This window comes from Paramormyrops kingsleyae, chromosome 12, assembly GCF_048594095.1.
Source record: "Paramormyrops kingsleyae isolate MSU_618 chromosome 12, PKINGS_0.4, whole genome shotgun sequence".
Lineage (NCBI taxonomy): Eukaryota > Metazoa > Chordata > Actinopteri > Osteoglossiformes > Mormyridae > Paramormyrops > Paramormyrops kingsleyae.
In genome coordinates this window covers 16084645-16104274 of record NC_132808.1, presented here as the reverse complement: position 1 = coordinate 16104274, position 19630 = coordinate 16084645, and the positions used below count along the sequence as shown (strand labels likewise).

Below are 19630 nucleotides of genomic sequence, written 5' to 3'. Positions count from 1 at the left end.
TGATTGGCCACAGAGGCCAGTCACACCTGGCTCACAGGTCAAAGGAAGCTGGAAAATCAGCAGTGCTCAGACGTTGTGGACTGTGATTTGAATAGGCCTGCTTTATGGTGATGGCTTTAAACAGTATGGATGCTGGCAAAAGCCAAGATTTTTTATTTTTTTGTAATGTGTACAATTGCTTTGTTTTACAGGAATTCTACAGAAATCTTTCGAATTTTTAGGATGACAATTGAAATTTTTCAAAAACTCAGTCCTACCGGATACTTTTTCAGGAACTTTAGAAATTTAACACTAGCTCTTTGTTGCATTACATGAGGACTGAGTGAGTTTTAGTTCCCAATATTGTAACGTGATGGATGAGGAAGCCTGACTTTAGGTCAAAAACAACAACAACAAATGGATTGAGTGAGTTTGGGAAGTTTGCTTTCAATTACATCTATTCAAGAATGAGACTCAAAACTTCAGCCTTGATATATGACTTATTGCCTATTATTGTAATTAACAATAATATTCAATGGCTTACTAGAAAGCATGTTCCTGTCATGACACAAAAGGAAAAAAAAGATCAAATATCACAATGGTTTTACCTCTTTACATCACTATATTTAAGATAACTAAAGCAGATCACTGAAGTGAAAAAGGTTAGTTGTCATTAGGGATGTAACAATACACTCAACTCACGATTCGATACGATTCGCGATTCTGAGTTCAGGATTCGATTTTCTCACAATTTTTTAACAGAATGAGCTGCAGACAAATTCATTAAAAAATATTCCTTTATCTTTCTAAACCGTGCAAAATGTGTCCTCTTCTTAACAGTGCAACTGATTTTTTTTTTTTATCCCAAATCAAAATTTAAAAATAAATAAATCTTCAAATAACTAAACAGTAACACTTTACATTTAACTGCACCTTCATAATGCTTTTATATTGCATTTATAAAACGTTCAGTACACCATCATAATCTATTCCAAAAGCATTCATAAACATCATGCATGTATACCTTTACATCCTAACATCCCTTAACAGTTGTAAAATATATTAATAACAAACATTATATAATAATAACAAACATTATAATTCAATAATCATGTAATGTTTGTTATTAATGTATATAAGCTGTTATGGGATATTAGGATGTTAAGGTGTACTTGCATGCTGCTTATGAATGTTCTATGAATGCATTATGAAGGTGGACTGAATGTTCTATAAATGCATAATGAATGCATTATGAAGGTGCACTTAATATAAAGCGTTACCAAATAAACTAAGGCTTGCATGTGCAGCTTTTTAGCGTAGTTTGCCCTTTTAATCATCTTCGCTGGCTATGGTGAATTGAGCTCACTGTGGTGCCGGTGCGAGCATGTTCGTTTTGCTATTTGTGTATGTTATCAGTCTTTTACAATGTTTGCACGCAGTTTTTATCTTGTCTGTGCTTTTCTCGCCATTTTCTTTTGTGATTACCGGAAAGCTAAAATGCTGCCACGCCGCCGATTTATTCGCTCGTCATCTCGCGTTTGGTCAAAACCAAAAACTAATGTACGACGTCGACGTGAATACGCAGTGACTTCTGATGTCGAACTGACGTCGTGAAATCAAATGTAATATTACACCAGTTTTTCTGTTAAGTAAAGTACTTCTAAAGTAGCGATTCATTTTCCACATCAGCTGGTTTAAATCGTCATACATATACACGATTTTCAACCGATTCGCGATTCATCGTTATATGCCTAGTTGTCAATGGTGACGCAGTTCACAACAAAAAAAAATGTGTCCTACGCATTTAATCCAAAGGTGGCATAGCACAGGACCTGTGCTAAGTCAGCACCCAGGGAGCAGTGCTTGGGGGTGGTACCTTGCTCAAGGTATTTCACTAGTCAAGGATTCGAACCAGCAAGCTTTTCATTACAAGTGCGCTTCCCTACCCATTAGACCACCACTGCTAAAGCAAATCAGTTGCGCAGTATGTATTAAAAGTGCCTATTACAGACTAGTCAGACTCAGACAAAATGTAGATTGAATATGTAAGAGAGCCCAGCCTGATTTAGTGTAGAATTGGAATCATTAACAACCACAAGCTCCCGGCAAGGCATATGATTAGCTCGCTGTGTTAAAAATCCCTGTGTACAGATTAGGGAACCAATTAATCTGATCCGGGTCGACATGACCTTTGTAGCAAACTCACAAGGGCTCAGAGAGCGCTGTGCTCACAAACCTGCTGCTTTTTCTGTGACAGTACGTAACGTGCAAAAGTGTAATGTATCTGGGTTTTAAAGTGGTCATGTTAATGGTATTATCTGGCTTATCATGCTCTAGCTGTCTCTAGGATTTAAGTCAGGCTGCTATTCACTGTAACTGAAATTCTCTCGCAGAATCTTTGAAAGGCTTTGCAATTATAATTGTAAGTCGGATTTTCTTTATATATCCACACACATGCATATCTGCCTTCAATGCATTTAAGATACAATGTATTTAATATAAGTAACAAAACAACCTAATCTTATATTAAAAGATATTTGACTTGGATTTAAGAGATCACTAATGTATAGCGAGAGTAGCTGGCTTATGTAGGCTTTTTGGCTGTTCATTTTCCAACCTACAGTATGACACTAATGTGTTATGGGTAACCTCTGTATCTGCTGCCCTCGAAAGTGCCCCCCCCTCCACCCCACACATTTTTTGTCGTTAAGGTGGCAACAGGTTTCGTTCCCCTGGACTTCCTAATTAAAAATCAGACTTCTCCATGTCACAGATGTTGCCTGTCTGACCACGTGGGTCTCTGAGGGCGCCCTGCTTGAAGTGCCAGCGCATTTAGGCCACGGGGCAATTTGTTTGTTTATTTCAGCAAGCCGGACGCTCCTGAAGAGCTTGTCGGCCCGCCACACGGCGAGCTTTTCCCGCCATCTCTTCTGACACGTATCTTATTGTCAATGACCCTATTAAGGACTCAAGTCAAGTACTAACTCTGTTGTAGCCGAGTGCTCAGATCGGAGCGGCCCGGCCTGTCGGGTTGTCGGCCCTATTCTTCAGCCAGGATTACTATTGTCAGATGCAGTAGGCATGAAAGCGCCAATTTTACAGCACAAAAATTCCAATAACATTTACTGTGGCCGGCCGAGATTGAAACACACGTCGGTGCTCCTCAGTGCTGCTCATTCGAGCGTCGGCTTCTCGGGCAACCGGCCAATTTATTTCGTTATTTATTTATTTTCTAAGCTAGTCATGCGGGGAAAAAAAATGAGGAAGATATATTTTTAAATTAAAAAAAATAAAACAATAGTGTGTTAGGGCGTCAGCATTCTGTTCTCACTTTTAAAAATGCTCAGCATGCAAACTGGAATGATTAGGACTGCCTCTGATCTGGAACAACAGTGCACAATCCACCGCTGTCACTTTGCATCAAGCAGCAATTGTGTCAGTTCTGCGAGCGAAACGCAAATGCTAATTGGTTTCTGAATAGATCCGGAAGAGTTGAAGCCTTTTGTATTTCCTAAGCTAAAAGCTTATCTGCTCCTTTCTGTTTAGCTTGGATTCCCCATCCAAAATCAATTTTCAGATACCGCTGCATAATGTAATGTGCAACACTTTATTATTGTGTTTAATGTCAGCTTGGGCTTCCAAATTCTAATGTTGTGAAACAGAAGCAGTTTTTGTCATTTTCTTTTTTTGTGATACTTTTTAGGTAAGTTTTTTGATCATTAATATGCGGTGTGATCCTTACATTGATCGTTTGTTTAGCAGTCAGCCTCATCAAGTCCATGAGACATCGTTAAGTTCTGTACTTTAGCTGTTCATAAGCTGGAAAATTTACCAAAGCAATTTAAGCAAAGGCAGGCTGATAGATTTTCATCATATGAGATATGAACCTTCAGCTATCAGGTGACAGTATCTTTTTTTTGGGGGGGGTGGGGGGGGGTGTTACCAAAGACTGCTGAGTCATGTAACGGGTTTCAGGCAAAGAGCATATTTTACGTTTCTGTTGGCCAATGTTGCCAGAGGAATGTGCACTAGTGTGTACTATGAATAATGCCTTGTGATTTAATGATTTGTCATTGTTGTGAATGGAGTTCACTCTGTTGGAAAGTGAGCAGTAGCAGAGACTGATCATGTGGAATTTGGGGCTTCACAGAATTCCTCCCAGTGTGAGCTTGAGATTGCTGTAGAATAAATACATTTTAAAGTTTTTATTTAAAGAAATCCAGTAAATACATAAATGTTGATGTGCCCTTTTTCCATGGATTCCTCATGAGCTCATGGTGTCACTCTGCCTCTGTCCTCATGTCCTCAGTGTCACTACCTCTGTTCTTGTAGCCTCACGGTGTCACTGTGCCTCTGTCCTCTTGGTCACATGGTGACACTCTGCCTCTGTCCTCTTGGTCACATGGTGACACTCTGCCTCTGTCCTCTTGGTCACATGGTGACACTCTGCCTCTGTCCTGAAGGGCCTGACACTTCATCACATTTTCATGGTGCCTGTGTCCTCAGTCTCATGCTGTCTATGTACTGTGTCCTCATGCTGTCTATGTACTGTGTCCTCATGGTGCCTGTGTCCTGATTATGTCATAATGCTTCTGTCCTCATGCCTTCACATTACCGGTTTCCTCAAGGCCTCTGTCCTGCCTCCTCACAGTTCCATGGTGTATTTGTTATTTGAGCCAACATCCAGTCTCCTTACAGTTGTACTGTGTCAGTTTTCTGTCTTATGTCTTATATCATCTCACTTTGCCTGTGTCCTGCATCTTCATGAATTCATGGTGCTTTTGTCCTAATATCCTCTAGACATCCAGTCTATTTATGGTCACACGGTGCCTTTGTCCTGCATCCTCCCAGTCTCACAGTGCTTATGTCCCCTTGACATCCAATCTCCTCTTGATCTTCACAGTGTCTCTGCACTGCTTCCTTATGGTCTCCCAGTGCCTTTGTCCTGCATCCTCCCAGTCTCACAGTGCTTATGTCCCCTTGACATCCAATCTCCTCTTGATCTTCACAGTGTCTCTGCACTGCTTCCTTATGGTCTCCCAGTGCCTTTGTCCTTCATCCTCACAGTATCATGGTGCTGGTTTTCTGTCTCCTCTCAGTCCCGTAGTACCTGTACCCTCCGTCCTCCTTCCTCCAGATGTCCTGTCTCCTCATGTTGCCTGTATCTCACGCCCTTATAATCTTACAGTGTCCTCACAGCCTCAGTTTCACCCTGATTTCACTGTTTGTCAAATGTGGGACAAGGTAAATAATCCTTAGATAAGTAATGAGTAGTCCAAAGTAATTATGTAATCCAAAGACAAGTAATGGTACATCGCTTGTAAGGTTGTAAACAAATTAATGTCCTTAGAATAGACAACCAATACTCCATTTTGTTTGTATGTGAGTCAGCAGTGATATTCGTCAATGTTTGCTGGAGTGTTTGTCAGCAAGATTGACACCTTTTTGTTTTCCTTCCTACACATTTTCCCCTGCAGTAGCTGTGATTTATGCCCAGTCTCACGGCTAACTTCACTTTGCCACTAAACTGGCATGATTATTTTCAAACTGCCGAGTCAGTGATTTGTGTATGCAGCGGTGTCTGCCTATTAACGAGTCAGCGACACGTTCGTCTTTGTTTTGTTATGCTTATGAGCATCGTACGATTATTTATACTAGGATTAGACACATAATGTCTAAGTTAAATGAGAATGCTGCTGAGAATTCCAGAATGTCGTCCCCATAAATTTAAAGTTCTGTCATGAAATTTTATTGGTATAGAAATTTTTACATTGTGAATATGAACCTTCATTGAAGGTTCTACAAATAACTTTTTTCAGCCACGTATACAATTAACCCTGCAAAGGCTTGGCCTCCCTTATATGGTGTACTATACCTTCTGCTGTCTGGGATAAACTCCAAGCGTAGGCTGAACATGGATGGATAGATGGAGGGATGCATGGATGGATGGATGGATATATTGAATAAGACCCCATGCCTTAAGACAAGCTGCTTTGCAAAATTCTAACAAATATGTAGAATGAACTCTTGCTTTACCTAATTTATGATTTATAAATGTCTGCACGCAAAGTATATTTGCAAGCTTGTTAAGTTGGGTATTTTGTGTAAGTGCATTTTAAAAATGCTTTTTCTCATTCTTTCGACATTCGGGAGAACTATGAAAGCGTATCCAGGTGTTGTTTACCATCACACATGTAATAAAGACTATAAAGACGAAACAGGAACATTGTACATCTAAATGAGGAGGATTAGGAAACACCAGCTGGAGTCTGAATCATGGTCCATCTCCAGACGACAGTCCCCTGCTGTAGCTGTGCTCCACCCTTCCATGTGTGTGGCGAGCTGACGGGGATCGACACAGATGCCCATTCGGGGGGCATCGACATGCAGGGAAGTTCCCTTAGAGTGTGACAAAGCCTTTGATGGAAGTTCTGTTCTGGGCTGATATCCAGATGGTCTTGAGGACCAGCTCAGTTCCACTGACATGCACACAGTTTTAACTGGAAGTGATTAAAAATGAAAACTCTTTAAAAGTGTTAGGCAGTAAAAGAAAATGCTTAAAGCTGTCCGTAGTCACATTAGAATTTATGCGAATTACCAGTAGCACAATAAAAAAATTTTTTTTTGCTGTATCTTCTGCTCTCCAAAAAGTTACTGACATCCTGCTGGATGGCAAGAACATCACCATTCAGGTCCTCAGCCTCTCCTCAGGGGCACCTCAGCCGCTCCATGTATTTGTTAAATTTCATCAAGATTGTTTAAACATGATGTTTTTGACTTTTCAACAGTACTGTGTGTGTTTCGGCTGTAACCGTCACATAATTGCTGGCTAAGAGGGAAAGTAACAGCGAGCAGGGTGGCGGCTAATGACACATGGCATCCCAGGAAATGATGCGCTATGTAAGTAATATACTGTGTTCAGGCCTTGTTAATGTTTGGGCTACTCTCATTAAGTAAGAAAGCCATCCGGACTATATAAAACCAACTGAAGCCGTTGAGGCTGCTGTAGCTAATTAATCATTTAGTCGGGGTTAAGTAAATCATGTCATAAGCATGCTGTTATGAACACAGCACGCAACATGTTAAATGACTGATCTGTGATGACATCTTTGTAATTGCCTGTACCCCAGTGCGGTATCTGAAACGCCCCCCTTAACAACGGCTAGCTCGTCGAATGGCTCCATTGTGAATTTTTTTTAATCAACATTAGAAGACCGATATGTGAATCCATTAAAAGATTAGCTTCTATTTTATGTTTAATTGATGTACATTTATGGCTTTTGCTAAATATTCCGAAAGCATCACCCAGAAGGAATATGGACAGTTTCATTAATAAATGTCATAACCTTGTGATATTTAGCCATTATAAATAGCAAAGTACCCATATATTTGAGAAATATAGATCATGATTTGAAAAACAATGAATTTAGCTCAGATTTTACGAGTCCTGGGTTTTTGTGCTGTGTTGCCGCTTTCAATGCATTTTCGCTTTGTTCAGAAACTAAGTAACACTCCTTGAAACCTTAACGCTGATTCGATTGTAGGCAGCGATTCTGTACTTTGCAAACGTCGATAGCCACATCTGTTTTTTTTAATACCGACATCCGGATGTGGGAGAGCGGGCAGTAGGTCGAGTGCCGGGCAGGAAGAAACGCCATGAAGGAGGAACGGCCGTCAGCGAGGGGCCCCGAGCGGAGAATGGCGTTTCCCTGTTTCCCTGCTCCGTGGCACAAATCTGTCAGCCTGGGCTTTTTCTGGATCTCTTCATGGGGAATTTCCAATTCCGTCCAGGTCCCCTGACCAGAGGACGCTATAGTCTGCCAAGCGTAAAGTCAATGTCCCTACTCTTTCGCACAGAAAAGGTTTTTGTGTTCCTTTTCTTGGTGACAGTTGTAAAGGTCCTTTTATGGCTGGGCTGGACGTGAAATAAGCTCTGGAAATGGGGCTCGTGTCTAATGTTGTTTAGGGGTCAAGGCGACCTGTTTCCCGGGCCGTCGGCACGGCGCAGCTCGTGTTCCTGGGGCACTCGCAGCTTTCTGCACTGACTCAGCAGCACCGGGCTTCACGGACTAAGCGCAGCTTTGGGACGGAGATTTATATCGCAGTAGAAAGCCTTTCAAGTATAAACACGGGCAGGGCTGATGAAAGGAGACTTTACAGTAGTTAAACCTAATCTTCTGTATCCCTGTCAGCTGTGCATTGATGAGATAAACTGTACCGTGGGTTTCTTCTGGGCAACACTGTTAGGGGCATGCGTGTTGCTATGAGAAATACTCCATGGAGTAAAGGAGAAATTAGCGTGAAATTAGCACACAGCCTCGCTCTCAGAGGGCGCTCAGTCCAGGCGGTCATCTTCAGGCCAAGCGGCTCCACGTATTCAGGTGAGACTCCATGAATTTTGGAACTATGACTGATTTATGACCTTTACCTGAATGTTTTTTTTTTTTTTTTCTTTCTTTTTAATAATCATACTGGGCTGCCCGCAGTGGACTGGGATATGTTTCGATTACAGGATATCGACTGTATTATGAAGCATTTATGGCCTTTGTTGAAAGATTTATTTATTTTTTTATCCTCTTGGAATGCTAGACACACATCGCTGTAGCCATTCATTTTATTAACAGGAACTCATATGGATTCATGCTTCCAAAGACAGTTGTACTTGAATTCTTAATAACTTGGGACTGGATAATGCCCCTTTAAGGTTGTTAATCTGTGACCTCCATTTGTCAGACAGAATTATCCATTACAGTGGATGGGTTACCTGATGGTTTAACTCGATAGCTAGATTATTTTGAATACAGGCTCTTAAGCTGCGCATATGATCTTAACCCTACAGTGCAACAACCAAGGGTCGTAGTTTACCTTATCTGTACACGTTAATTATTGTAATGACCATCGACTGTAATTTCTAAGCAAGAGAGAGAATCTGCCCAAGCCCGTCGAGATCCGCAATATAATTTTGCTTTGCTTTTCCCTAATTGCATCCGACTCCCTGTAAGAAAGTGCCTTGTTCTCTTTAATGACGTGTCCCCCTGTCACGCGCCTCGGAGCGGAGCCCGGCGACTCCGCGGCGTTCTGATCTGCGGCGCGCCCGCCGTATTTTCCGACAGACGAGTGCCGCCCCCAACGTGCGACGGAGATGCGGCGCGTTATGAAACCATATCTATCTAATGAACTCCCCGCCGCACCATGACAGCGGCATTGTCCTTCCTGGCACCATCGCAGCGGTTCAGTGACAAGCAGCTGCATCTTGGGAAACGCTCTGTCGCCACTGCAGCCTTTAAACAAAGACGCAGAAGCAGCATCTCTGTTGCTACCAGCATTTTGACCATTATTTTTTTTTCTTTCTTTTTTTATGGATGTCTGATTGCTATGGCAACTGAGTATTCGGAGGCGTGTCCGCAGAGCCCGGCCCGATTCCGAGTCGCGTTCTTGAGCGAAAGACCTCCCGAAATGGCGAATTCGCACAGCGCGTGTGAAGGAAGCACTCAGCGCCTTTGTGGGATGCGAGCGTTTGGGCTGGACAGTGGGATTCATACCTAATGCAGAGAGTAAATTGCTCTTTCATGGTCCTCGTCTCCTCTAACGGAGATCCAAGCACCTGTGGGACTCTGTAATATTACTCTAAAGGCTCTCCTCTGTAGTGCAGCTTCTGCCTGCTCACGGCATGCAGGCCCACAGCTTCAGGCGCATTTTTGTGACCTACTTTCAATTACAGGGGAGCAAACGGAGAAGAAACTTTGCTAGCAGTTTCGATGAAAACCCGCAGCATAAGGCATGAATTATATACGCAGCCATAAAACACAAGGCGTAAGGATATTTATATAACACGTTGCAATGCGTGACTGAAATGGACATGGACCCATAAATAAATATTGTTATAAGCATAAAGAAATATGTAATTATTCTAGGATTTATGTATTAAGTATTAATGTATTATTCAGTATCATTTGGGATCATGTTTTTGTGTTTGATCATGTCTGTTGTTGTGGATGAAGACGTTTGCTGTAGTTCTACCACGATCTTTTGTTATAAGAGATGTCCAAGGAGGGGATGTGATCTGAACATGTTGTTCAAATTGTGAATTTAAACAAAAAAAGAAAATGCCCGGACATTTATGAAGACGGCCACTGGTAAAATTGCTCCCTAAAACTGCAATTGATATATATTACTGTCAGCATTAAGAGCCAAATGACAAAGGGTGTAATTCCAGCCACGCCATGCAATATTAAACAAAGAGAAAACGTTAAAACACCAACATCGACGGCGAGCATGACAACTTGACATCGAGGAATTATGTGACAGGCCTATCCATCTCGGTCCAATTTCAAAGTGAACCCCATAAAATAGACAGCTGTTTCGTCCACTGTGGCCCGTCCTGGTGCCTAACATGATGCTGAGGGTACAGGAGCATGTGGGATTGTTTTACAACACACACACACACACACACTATACTATACTATAGATGGTCATAGGTCAGGGTGGTCTGTATCTATTACGGGTGTCGTATTTACACTAGCGTGTGAATCAGTGTTGGATACAGTGTTGGATGCAGTGTTGGATGCAGTGTTGGATGCAGTGTTGGAAGTCCAGGGTGAAGGGCACGGGAGCCGGGTGCCCGTGAATTTATACTCTGTGTGGCATCACTGGCATACCCTGTAGCTTGTAGCAAAGACCTGAGGATGTAAAGTCTCACTTTCCTGAAGCTCAGCTGCCGTATGCGCGCTGGTGTGACTCGGCGCTTTGTCGCACGCTTGATGAGCTGACGAACCCGGAGGAAGCTCAGCCTGGCCGGAAGGATGAAGTCACGGCTGCGTGCATTGTTTGTTTGTGGCTTATGAGGCGGAACTGAACTTGGGCTGCAGCTCTTGTTAAGGGCTGTCGAGGGAATCTGCGATGGATTATTGCTTTTTGTAGATCTTATATATATATATGCCTAGGCTGCCGTGGCTGTGGAGTTTGTTGTGTTTCGTGCTGTTGAAGAAGAGGGTATGAGGAGACTAAATTGAAATGTGAAATGGCTTTGATCCGTAATCATGCAGTTCCTGTCCGTTAAAGTGTCCCCCCGCCCCCCCCAGTCTTGGCTCACGCCGCATGGTACATGGCGCACATGAATATGTGAGGCGATTCACCTCCGGCCTCTGTGATTACCGATATACATATTTTCTTTGTGAAAGCCAGGTGAGTGGCACCTGTATGGTTATCCCGTAGATTTTCATTTAGACATTTAAACTAAAGGGCATATAATATAAAAGTCATTTCAAAGCAGTGGCATTTCAGACAGCTGTGCTTGCCCACATGTCTGTGTGGATAAGCGTGTGCATGCATGTTACTTCTCTCCCTGTCATTGTTACACTATGACCCAGCAACCATTATGAGATTACATCACGGACTGAGGACTGTTGCATCAGGCTCGCAAAGATCCACGATGAACGCAGAGGCCAGGTGATCGTATTGAATGTACCCAGGGGGTGTTGGCAGGATGCACCTTCAGCCTGGCAATCGAGGGTGTCGTGAAGTGTGGTCTTTTTTAAATGGTACGATAGGTAGCGGATCTCGATCTCCTCTGCATCTCCGTCCCCCTCCCCTCGAAGGGGGCGCGCAATACCCCAGCTCTCAGAAAGTGCTTCCTATCTATCCGCCGGGGTGGGCATCTGCTTCTTTAGGGCTGAGAGGCCCAGACGGCGGCGTAGAATAAATCTAAATAATAATCGTACATTTGCTTGGCCTCGCTGATGGGAACGCTTCTGTGTCCCTCGCCGGAGAATGCCGGAAGTGTGCGCGCCGCAAAACGAGCTGGAACAGTCCGCTCTTCACATGGACGTCGTTTGCCAGTACCGCCACTAGGGGTTTGGCAGAAGCCGACCTTCGGAAAGTCTGTCCGCTGTACTGTCCCTTATCTGATCGCGCTATTCTTTTCGCAGATGGCATCGACAGCTTGTTGCCATTTGTATCCTTTTGTCGTACTAATTCAAGGTACATGTGTAGGGTGAGTCCAGTCTGATTGTAACTATACTGGTTTATAGATTCTCTATAAATTACAACCCTTAACAACATTGCTGAAACTCTGAAACTGTAAACACATTATTGTTACAGGCCAATAAGTCTGTTATTGTTTTACCGTGCATTATTTTCACAGGCTCTCTGATCAATCCTGGGAACGAACATTGTATCCTGGCTTTTGTTGCAGCCAAGCTTAATTAATGCAATTTGATTGAAATGATAATGTTGATATTTCAATTGCTAACTTACAAACTATAGCTCCATTAGGAAAAGAATTATATGTATGATTTGATGAGTCGGTTAAATGCATCACCTTAAGCAGATAAGGTTCATTTGTTGAAACTAGTAAAAAATATCCATTCAACATAATTAGAATAAATTGGCCGTTCACCTAATTATAAGGGCAGTGAACTATAAAGTAATCTTTAATTCATAAAATCATTAATGATCATGCAATGTTCTGTATAATTATAGTAATGGCCAAAAAAAGATTTTAATTTTTTTTCCTTCCTTTTTTAAAGGATAAACTTGGTCATTTTATAAGCAATCGGTCCTAATTAATTAATGAGTTCACCAAGTTTACTGCCAGGGTTGACACAGAAATACTGATTTAAGCATTCGGTGATATTGTCATTTGCACTCAATACACTTGTCAAACAGATGTTTGGGTCAATGCAATAATAAAAGCTCATTGACAGCTGCTTAAGGCTGACCTGTGGATCCCAACTTCGAATGCTAATAGTATCTGTTGTTATAATAAAAAAATGTTTTCTGTTACGACAAATACTTTATACTATGGAGTACTCATTCATAAGTGTCAAATCCAACTAAATATAGAGTGCACAATGATAATTCCAGCCCCAGGGACATTTTAATGACCATGCAATAAATGAGTATCTATGGGCCTCCTCAGAGGCATCAGTAAAAAGTGGATCTGGGTTGAGTCCCAACTCTGCTGTATTATCCTGCTGCACAAGGGAGGCCGTGCACCAGGGCAACTTGGCTTAGCTGAGATTGCCCATGGTCAGCTGGGCACCTGCCGGACTGTAGGCCGAAGTGACTGTTCACTAACAGGTGAATAGGGCTCTTCTCCAAGTGCATCAGTGTTGCATGGTAGAGCCTGCAGCTTCTGGCTGGAAAATGGGGCTCAACGAGCCGCCTGGATCGGTGTAGGTGGCAGGCGTGGAGGAGGAGACACAAACAATGGGTAATTGGCTGCCCCAAACTGCAAGAGAAGGATGAGAAAATATACATCAATCAAGGCTGTAGGCAAAGTGCTGGGCAGGTTCTCTTTTTCGTGAAAAAATTAGCTGAAACTGAACCACCCATAATCACACCTAGAAACAATTGGAAATTATTTCCCAGCTTCTGAAAAAGCAGTTATAAAAACAAAAGAGTGAGAAATGGAGGGCGAGCCAGTTGAAGCGATGGCTAAAAATGCACTACAGTACAGTAGGCTACAGAGACAGCTTCCCTTTGGTAACATTGGGGTGAATAAGCAATTCAGGAGAGAGGAAATAGGGGGTATATAGTTAAAATTAGTGCAGTTCAAAAGGGCAGAGGAAATTAACATGAAAAAGTACAGTCTGACATTGTCTGGCCAGAGTATAAATAAATTGGTTGAGAATTTAGAGCCGTGAATAGTAAGGGATGAATAAGACACCACCTGCCTATGAGAATGAACCGAGGGCACCCCATAGAATTCAGAGTGATTCGAGAGCACCCCATAGAATTCAGAGTGATTCGAGAGCACCCCACAGAATTCAGAGTGAACCGAGAGCACCCCATAGAATTCATAGTGATTCGAGAGCACCCCATAGAATTCATAGTGATTCGAGGGCACCCCATAGAATTCAGAGTGATTCGAGAGCACCCCATAGAATTCAGAGTGAACCGAGAGCACCCCATAGAATTCAGAGTGATTCGAGAGCACCCCATAGAATTCAGAGTGATTCGAGAGCACCCCACAGAATTCAGAGTGATTCGAGAGCACCCCACAGAATTCAGAGTGATTCGAGGGCACCCCACAAAATTCAGAGTGATTCGAGGGCACCCCATAGAATTCAGAGTGATTCGAGGGCACCCCATAGAATTCAGAGTGATTCGAGGGCACCCCATAGAATTCAGAGTGATTCGAGAGCACCCCACAGAATTCAGAGTGATTCGAGGGCACCCCACAAAATTCAGTGATTCGAGAGCACCCCACAGAATTCAGAGTGATTCGAGGGCACCCCATAGAATTCAGAGTGATTCGAGAGCACCCCACAGAATTCAGAGTGAACTGAGGACACCTCACAGTATTCAGAATCAGAGTGAACTGAGAGCACACTGTTGCACTCAAAGTGAACTGAGAGTATCTCACAGCTTTGAGTCACAGTGCATACCTGGTCTGAAACATCAGCACAGATTGATCTTTGCATCTGGAGTTTTAGGTTTCAGCACTGGGTTTGATCACAGAGGTATGCGTTAAAGGATATTTATATTCTATATTTAGACTTTTTTATTTCTACTTTTCTTGCTCCTTAACCATGTTCTATCCATCCATCCTGGTTAGAGTCATCAGGAGCTTAACCCAGGCAGTGTAGGGCACAAGGCTGTGGTCCACCCTGGACGGATAACCAGTCCATCAGAGGGAGATACAAATTAGCCCAACTGCATGTCTTTGGTTGGAAGTATACACATCACCAGGAGAGCAGAGAGAGAGAGAATGAATGAACTGCATGCACACACAGGGGGAATATGCAGAGAGAGACCTGCATGCACACACAGGGAGAACATGCAGAGACCGACCTGCATGCACACACAGGGAGAACATGCAGAGAGAGACCTGCATGCACACACAGGGGGAATATGCAGAGAGAGACCTGCATGCACACACAGGGAGAACATGCAGAGAGAGACCTGCATGCACACACAGGGGGAATATGCAGAGAGAGACCTGCATGCACACACAGGGAGAACATGTAGCGAGAGCGAGAGAGAATTGCATGCACACAGGGATAACTCCACCAGTGGAGACTAGATTCCAACCCTCATATACAGTATGGAGCTCAGAACTCAGAACACTTTATTGCCAACATGTGAACATACCGGAATTTGGTGTGGTTCGGTGCAAACAGTTAACACAGAGACGACTACAGTTAAGAGAACACAGTGCATGCAGGAATGAAGGACATCTCTCCAGTACAAACATAACAGAGCATGATAGATAGATAGAGAGAGCAAGCTATGAGGAAACAGTGTGTAAGTGTATAGGTGTTCTGTATGCGCTTTTGTTAAGAGACAAGGTCATCCTGTGCCTCGTACGTTGAGTTGGTTGGGCTCTCTATGCGGATGGTGTCTCCCGAGAAAACGTCCTACAGACTGGCCTGCTGTGATCACATTGCAGGACATTTGTGGCGGCAGATGGTTTGCCAGATTGTCCTTAGCGCAGACGTGAGACAGCACCATATGCAGGGTTGGCACCCCATCCTGGCCCCACCCCACAATATACACCGTGCGTCTGGGGGGGGCGCTCCGGGTCACAGCCCTCAGAAGCGGAAAAGCGGGTCCATAAAATGGATGGATGGAGGAGGTGCTTCCTGAAGAGCCTCTAAAACGGAGCCGTGGGGCATCTGCTGTTCTTTTCAATATGTCGCAGCTAATTAGTCGGCAGAAGATCATTGCTGTGACCTCCGTTATGTTGTGACCTGGTTTTGTTTGCAAGCAGCCAGAAGGAAGTACTCATAGTCAAGTGTAATTTTACTGGTGTAGTTTAAGTGAGTGTAATGTTTGTAGAGGAACATGTACATCAACCAAAAGAAGCAAAAAGATACAAAAAGATACAAAATTCCTCGGGGAAATGAATAAGCAGCTTGTGAATGGAAATGGACATTCTGATAATCCATAATTTTATATATATATATATATATATATATATATATATATATATAGAAGGACAATCAACACAATGCCTTATGATTAGATTAAATCAGAAAAACTGAGGTGAGATGGTAACATGATTTTATTTATATTATTTATTTATATATATATATATATATATAATATAAATAAAATCATGTTACCATCTCACCTCAGTTTTTCTGATTTAATCTAATCATAAGGCATTGTGTTGATCGTCCTGAAGTGAAAAGCCGTACCCCTGAATTGCTTCTTTGGCTGAAATAAAAGATTTAGCGATAATCACAAGGAGCCATACTAGGAGGTAATTACACGGATATGTGTGAAATTGAAAAACCTGTTCCTTCTATGGCCTAGTGGCTGATAAGGTCATTAGTTATATGATTCTTCTTGCGCTGTAATTAGATGTGAAACATTCTGTTAACCCCCATAAAGAAACATCTGTTTCACTAAATTACCTTCTGGTAAAGAACTCAAAACATTCATTCTGTGAATGTTACTTAATATAGTGCCCATTGTCTATGCCCTATAAACTAAGATAAAAGCTTTTTTTTTTGGGATGAGAAAGTATAAAGGAATTGCTGGGTTCTCGGGAGGTGACGCCTTTTTCGCATCTTGACGTTGGAGTGTGAAACAGCTCACCAGTCTCCTTCAGTTCCAGCCATAAGACATATTGTGATGAAATTGTTATGTGTCGAGGAGGATTTACATAACACGGCTGTGAAAGCAGTGTGTGCCAGTTGCTGGGCATGTTATTGTGTCTTAAAATAAGACCTTACGATCTCGCTCAATCTCTCTCTCTCTCTCTCTGTCTCTATCTCCTCATGATAGAATTACCAGCCACCCAGCAAGGGCAGTCTACACTCCAGCCAGCCGTGCCTGCCCACAAACAGCACACGTCCATCACCTCCATCAACCGCAACTCCTTGACCAATTGCAGGACCCAGAGCCCGGCCTCCCCGGCCGCCCTTCCCGCCGAGCTGCAAACCACGCCTGAATCCGTCCAGCTGCAGGACAGCTGGGTGCTGGGTAGCAATGTGCCCCTGGAGAGCAGGTGAGCAGCGCCACCCCGGCCCACCCCTGGCTTAGCGTGAAAGAGCCCATTTTAAAAACTCCCATTCTAATAGCTTTTAAGCGAATTATGTCTTTTGCCATAGAAGCTGTCAAAATCTTTTTCAGAAAACAAACCTCACATAGGCGCTCAGCAGGAAGCCTTTATTTTTAGTATTGAATCTGTCTGCTTGCGTCACTCAATGCAAGAAAACAGAAAAATGAGACACTTTCCGCATCAGGAAGGAGCCACATGGCCCTAAACAGGGCGCTGATGGTTTTTTTTTTTTTTTTTTGTGAGGTATGCGAGTTCAGCCTCAGATCCTTTTGAAAATGACAACTTTCCCCTCACTTTTAAAACGTAGCTGTGCAACGACACAAACATCAGTCGGCAGAAGATAGAGCCACAGCTTACGAGAAGTGACAGGTCTGCCATTCCCTGGCTGCGCATTCGCTGACCCCTTTCTGCCATTTTGCCTTTCTTTGTACATAAAAGGCCCAATGAGCTGTGATTTTTCATTACCTAGCTGTATAAAAGACAGCCTTGCAAGAGGAGACCTGAGAAAACACACCTGCTTTCAAGACTTTTTTTTTTTTGTCGATTTTTCAAAAGGCTTCGAGTTTGCGATGGGATTTCATTGACAGAAATGCGTAGGGTGTTACCAGATGGCTTCCTCTCGGTGACCTTGGCTGTCACCACCCTATCGACAAGACACTATGCAGATATAAATCGCTAAGAATGTCGTAAATTAGCGATTGCACAATACAGACACCGTAGCTAATTGCGCAGGTTTTTTACAATGACATTAAATCCATGAAAAGTTCCTTTTATGTCTGTCCTTTCAAAAAAAATCCAAAAAGAGTATAATTTCTCATTATTGACATTTGTTTCCTTTGTCAACATCTTTCTGACTTGGAGATGATTTTGAAGTAAATTTGTTGCATCATTCAATAAAAAAGAGCAAAATCAATAGAGTGCTACAAAGCTGGTGCTTTTCCTTTCCTGTTGCTGCCAACTAATGATGTAAAATCTCTCTCCACACATTTCCCAGAAAAGCTACCATCACCAGCAAAAAGAAATCAGTCAGATATTCTAATCACTGGCTGTCAAGAGGCTTTTTAGAAAGACCTAAAGCTTCAGTTTTTACCTGTCCTGTGAAAAATGGTTCACGTTGCCTGCAGTCATTCAATTATGGAATTTTGTATGGATTTGTGAAATCACTTTATTAGGTTAAGAAGAAAAAAACATATTGGCAGGTTTGGCCTTTCAAAGCTTTTCTATGTTGTTCTAATCCTAAAAATCCATTAATTCATTCATTGTCCATATCATTCATCCCAGTTGGGCAAACCCTTTGTTTAATAGCAGTCCATCACAGTTCAATCGCGTACATCCTATAAGCAAGGATGTGGTACTTTTGGCCAATACCAGCAATCAATATATTTTTTGACTAATACCAATAACGACCGATCCCAAAAATGACTAACCACTGAGCTCCACCAATCTGCAGTGAAACTGATTTCAGTGACGTTACTTCTTAAGATCTTGTGAATGTGGGTAGCAACCTCGTCATGCAATGCAGGTAGTGAGACATCCGCTAAGTACTGCCGACTTGGGAGGTTGTAGCAAAGTTTTAATTAGTGTATGAGCCGATGAAATCCTTTGTCTTCCACTGCAGAAAGTGGCTGATCATCCAGTGGAATAATCTCCATTTTACTATAGGCAGCTCTCAACTTGCGTAAATCTGGACAAAAGCCTGGACAAAAAAATATCTGAAATGCATAGCTTACGGAAGGTATACCCGTAAGAAAATTCACAGTACAGCCAGTCCCCAGATTACAAATGAAATCCATTCCCCAAGTCTATCTTTAATTCAAAATTGTAGATAATTCGGAACAGGTACAAAAGGTTCATATTTACCAGCCATTAGTCAAATGTTTGTCTTAGTATATACTATGTATTTTATCTTTCTATGAATATAAAACACTTAGGCCCTTCCAAATACAATAAATTATCTCAAACAATAATACAGTACATAATAATACTGTAGTAATAAAAGTAACTACTGTACTGCACTGCACCTTGAGCCTACAGTAATATGTCTTTAAGATGCGTAAATGTTGACACGTATTGTGTACGTGATGTCCGTTTAGCTAGAGTGGCATAATAAGTTATGTTAAATATTTGTCTCACTAATACAAACAGAGCTGACGAACCACTGAAGCCATGCACTTTTCCTGAGCAGCACAAACAAGTGTGTGTGTTCTTTATTACAAACTGTTGTTTTTAACCCAAGTTTTTAACGTAGCAGACTTTATAGCTGTTTGTCCGTAAGTATGATTTGTCTATAAGTTGGACCTTCTTGAGCCAGGAACTGCCTGTATGAAAACATTATAATTTCTTTATTTAATGTGTTCCTTAGTATGCATTGCTAGCTTTTTTTGACTTTTGTGTTTTGTACTACGAGGTGTCTTGAGAGGAAAGGGTGGTGGGGGGAGACCCAACCCAACTTTCATAAAATTTGACTTACGCAAGGGTTTGCTGAGAACTGTTAGTTAGTAATTATGCATTTACATCTTGTGCTGCTAACCTTGAATATTAACTAAAGTCTAGATATCAGGCTGCAATATCAATTAAGATTGACACATCAGAGCAATGTTTTGATTTTTACTGACCATCAGCTGATATCGATATGTT

At 42.3% G+C, this 19630-nt stretch overlaps 1 protein-coding gene across 3 annotated transcripts in view; it reads left to right on the top strand.

Moving 5' to 3' along the window:
- The window catches only part of si:dkey-237h12.3 (teneurin-3), a 350156-nt gene that overhangs the window by 253340 nt on the left and 77186 nt on the right, over positions 1-19630 (top strand). For all 3 annotated transcript variants that reach the window (XM_072697573.1, XM_072697574.1, XM_023814696.2), the window contains one exon: positions 16717-16939. In XM_072697573.1, the coding sequence (XP_072553674.1) occupies positions 16717-16939 (223 nt within the window). The remainder of the gene's footprint in view (positions 1-16716; positions 16940-19630) is intronic.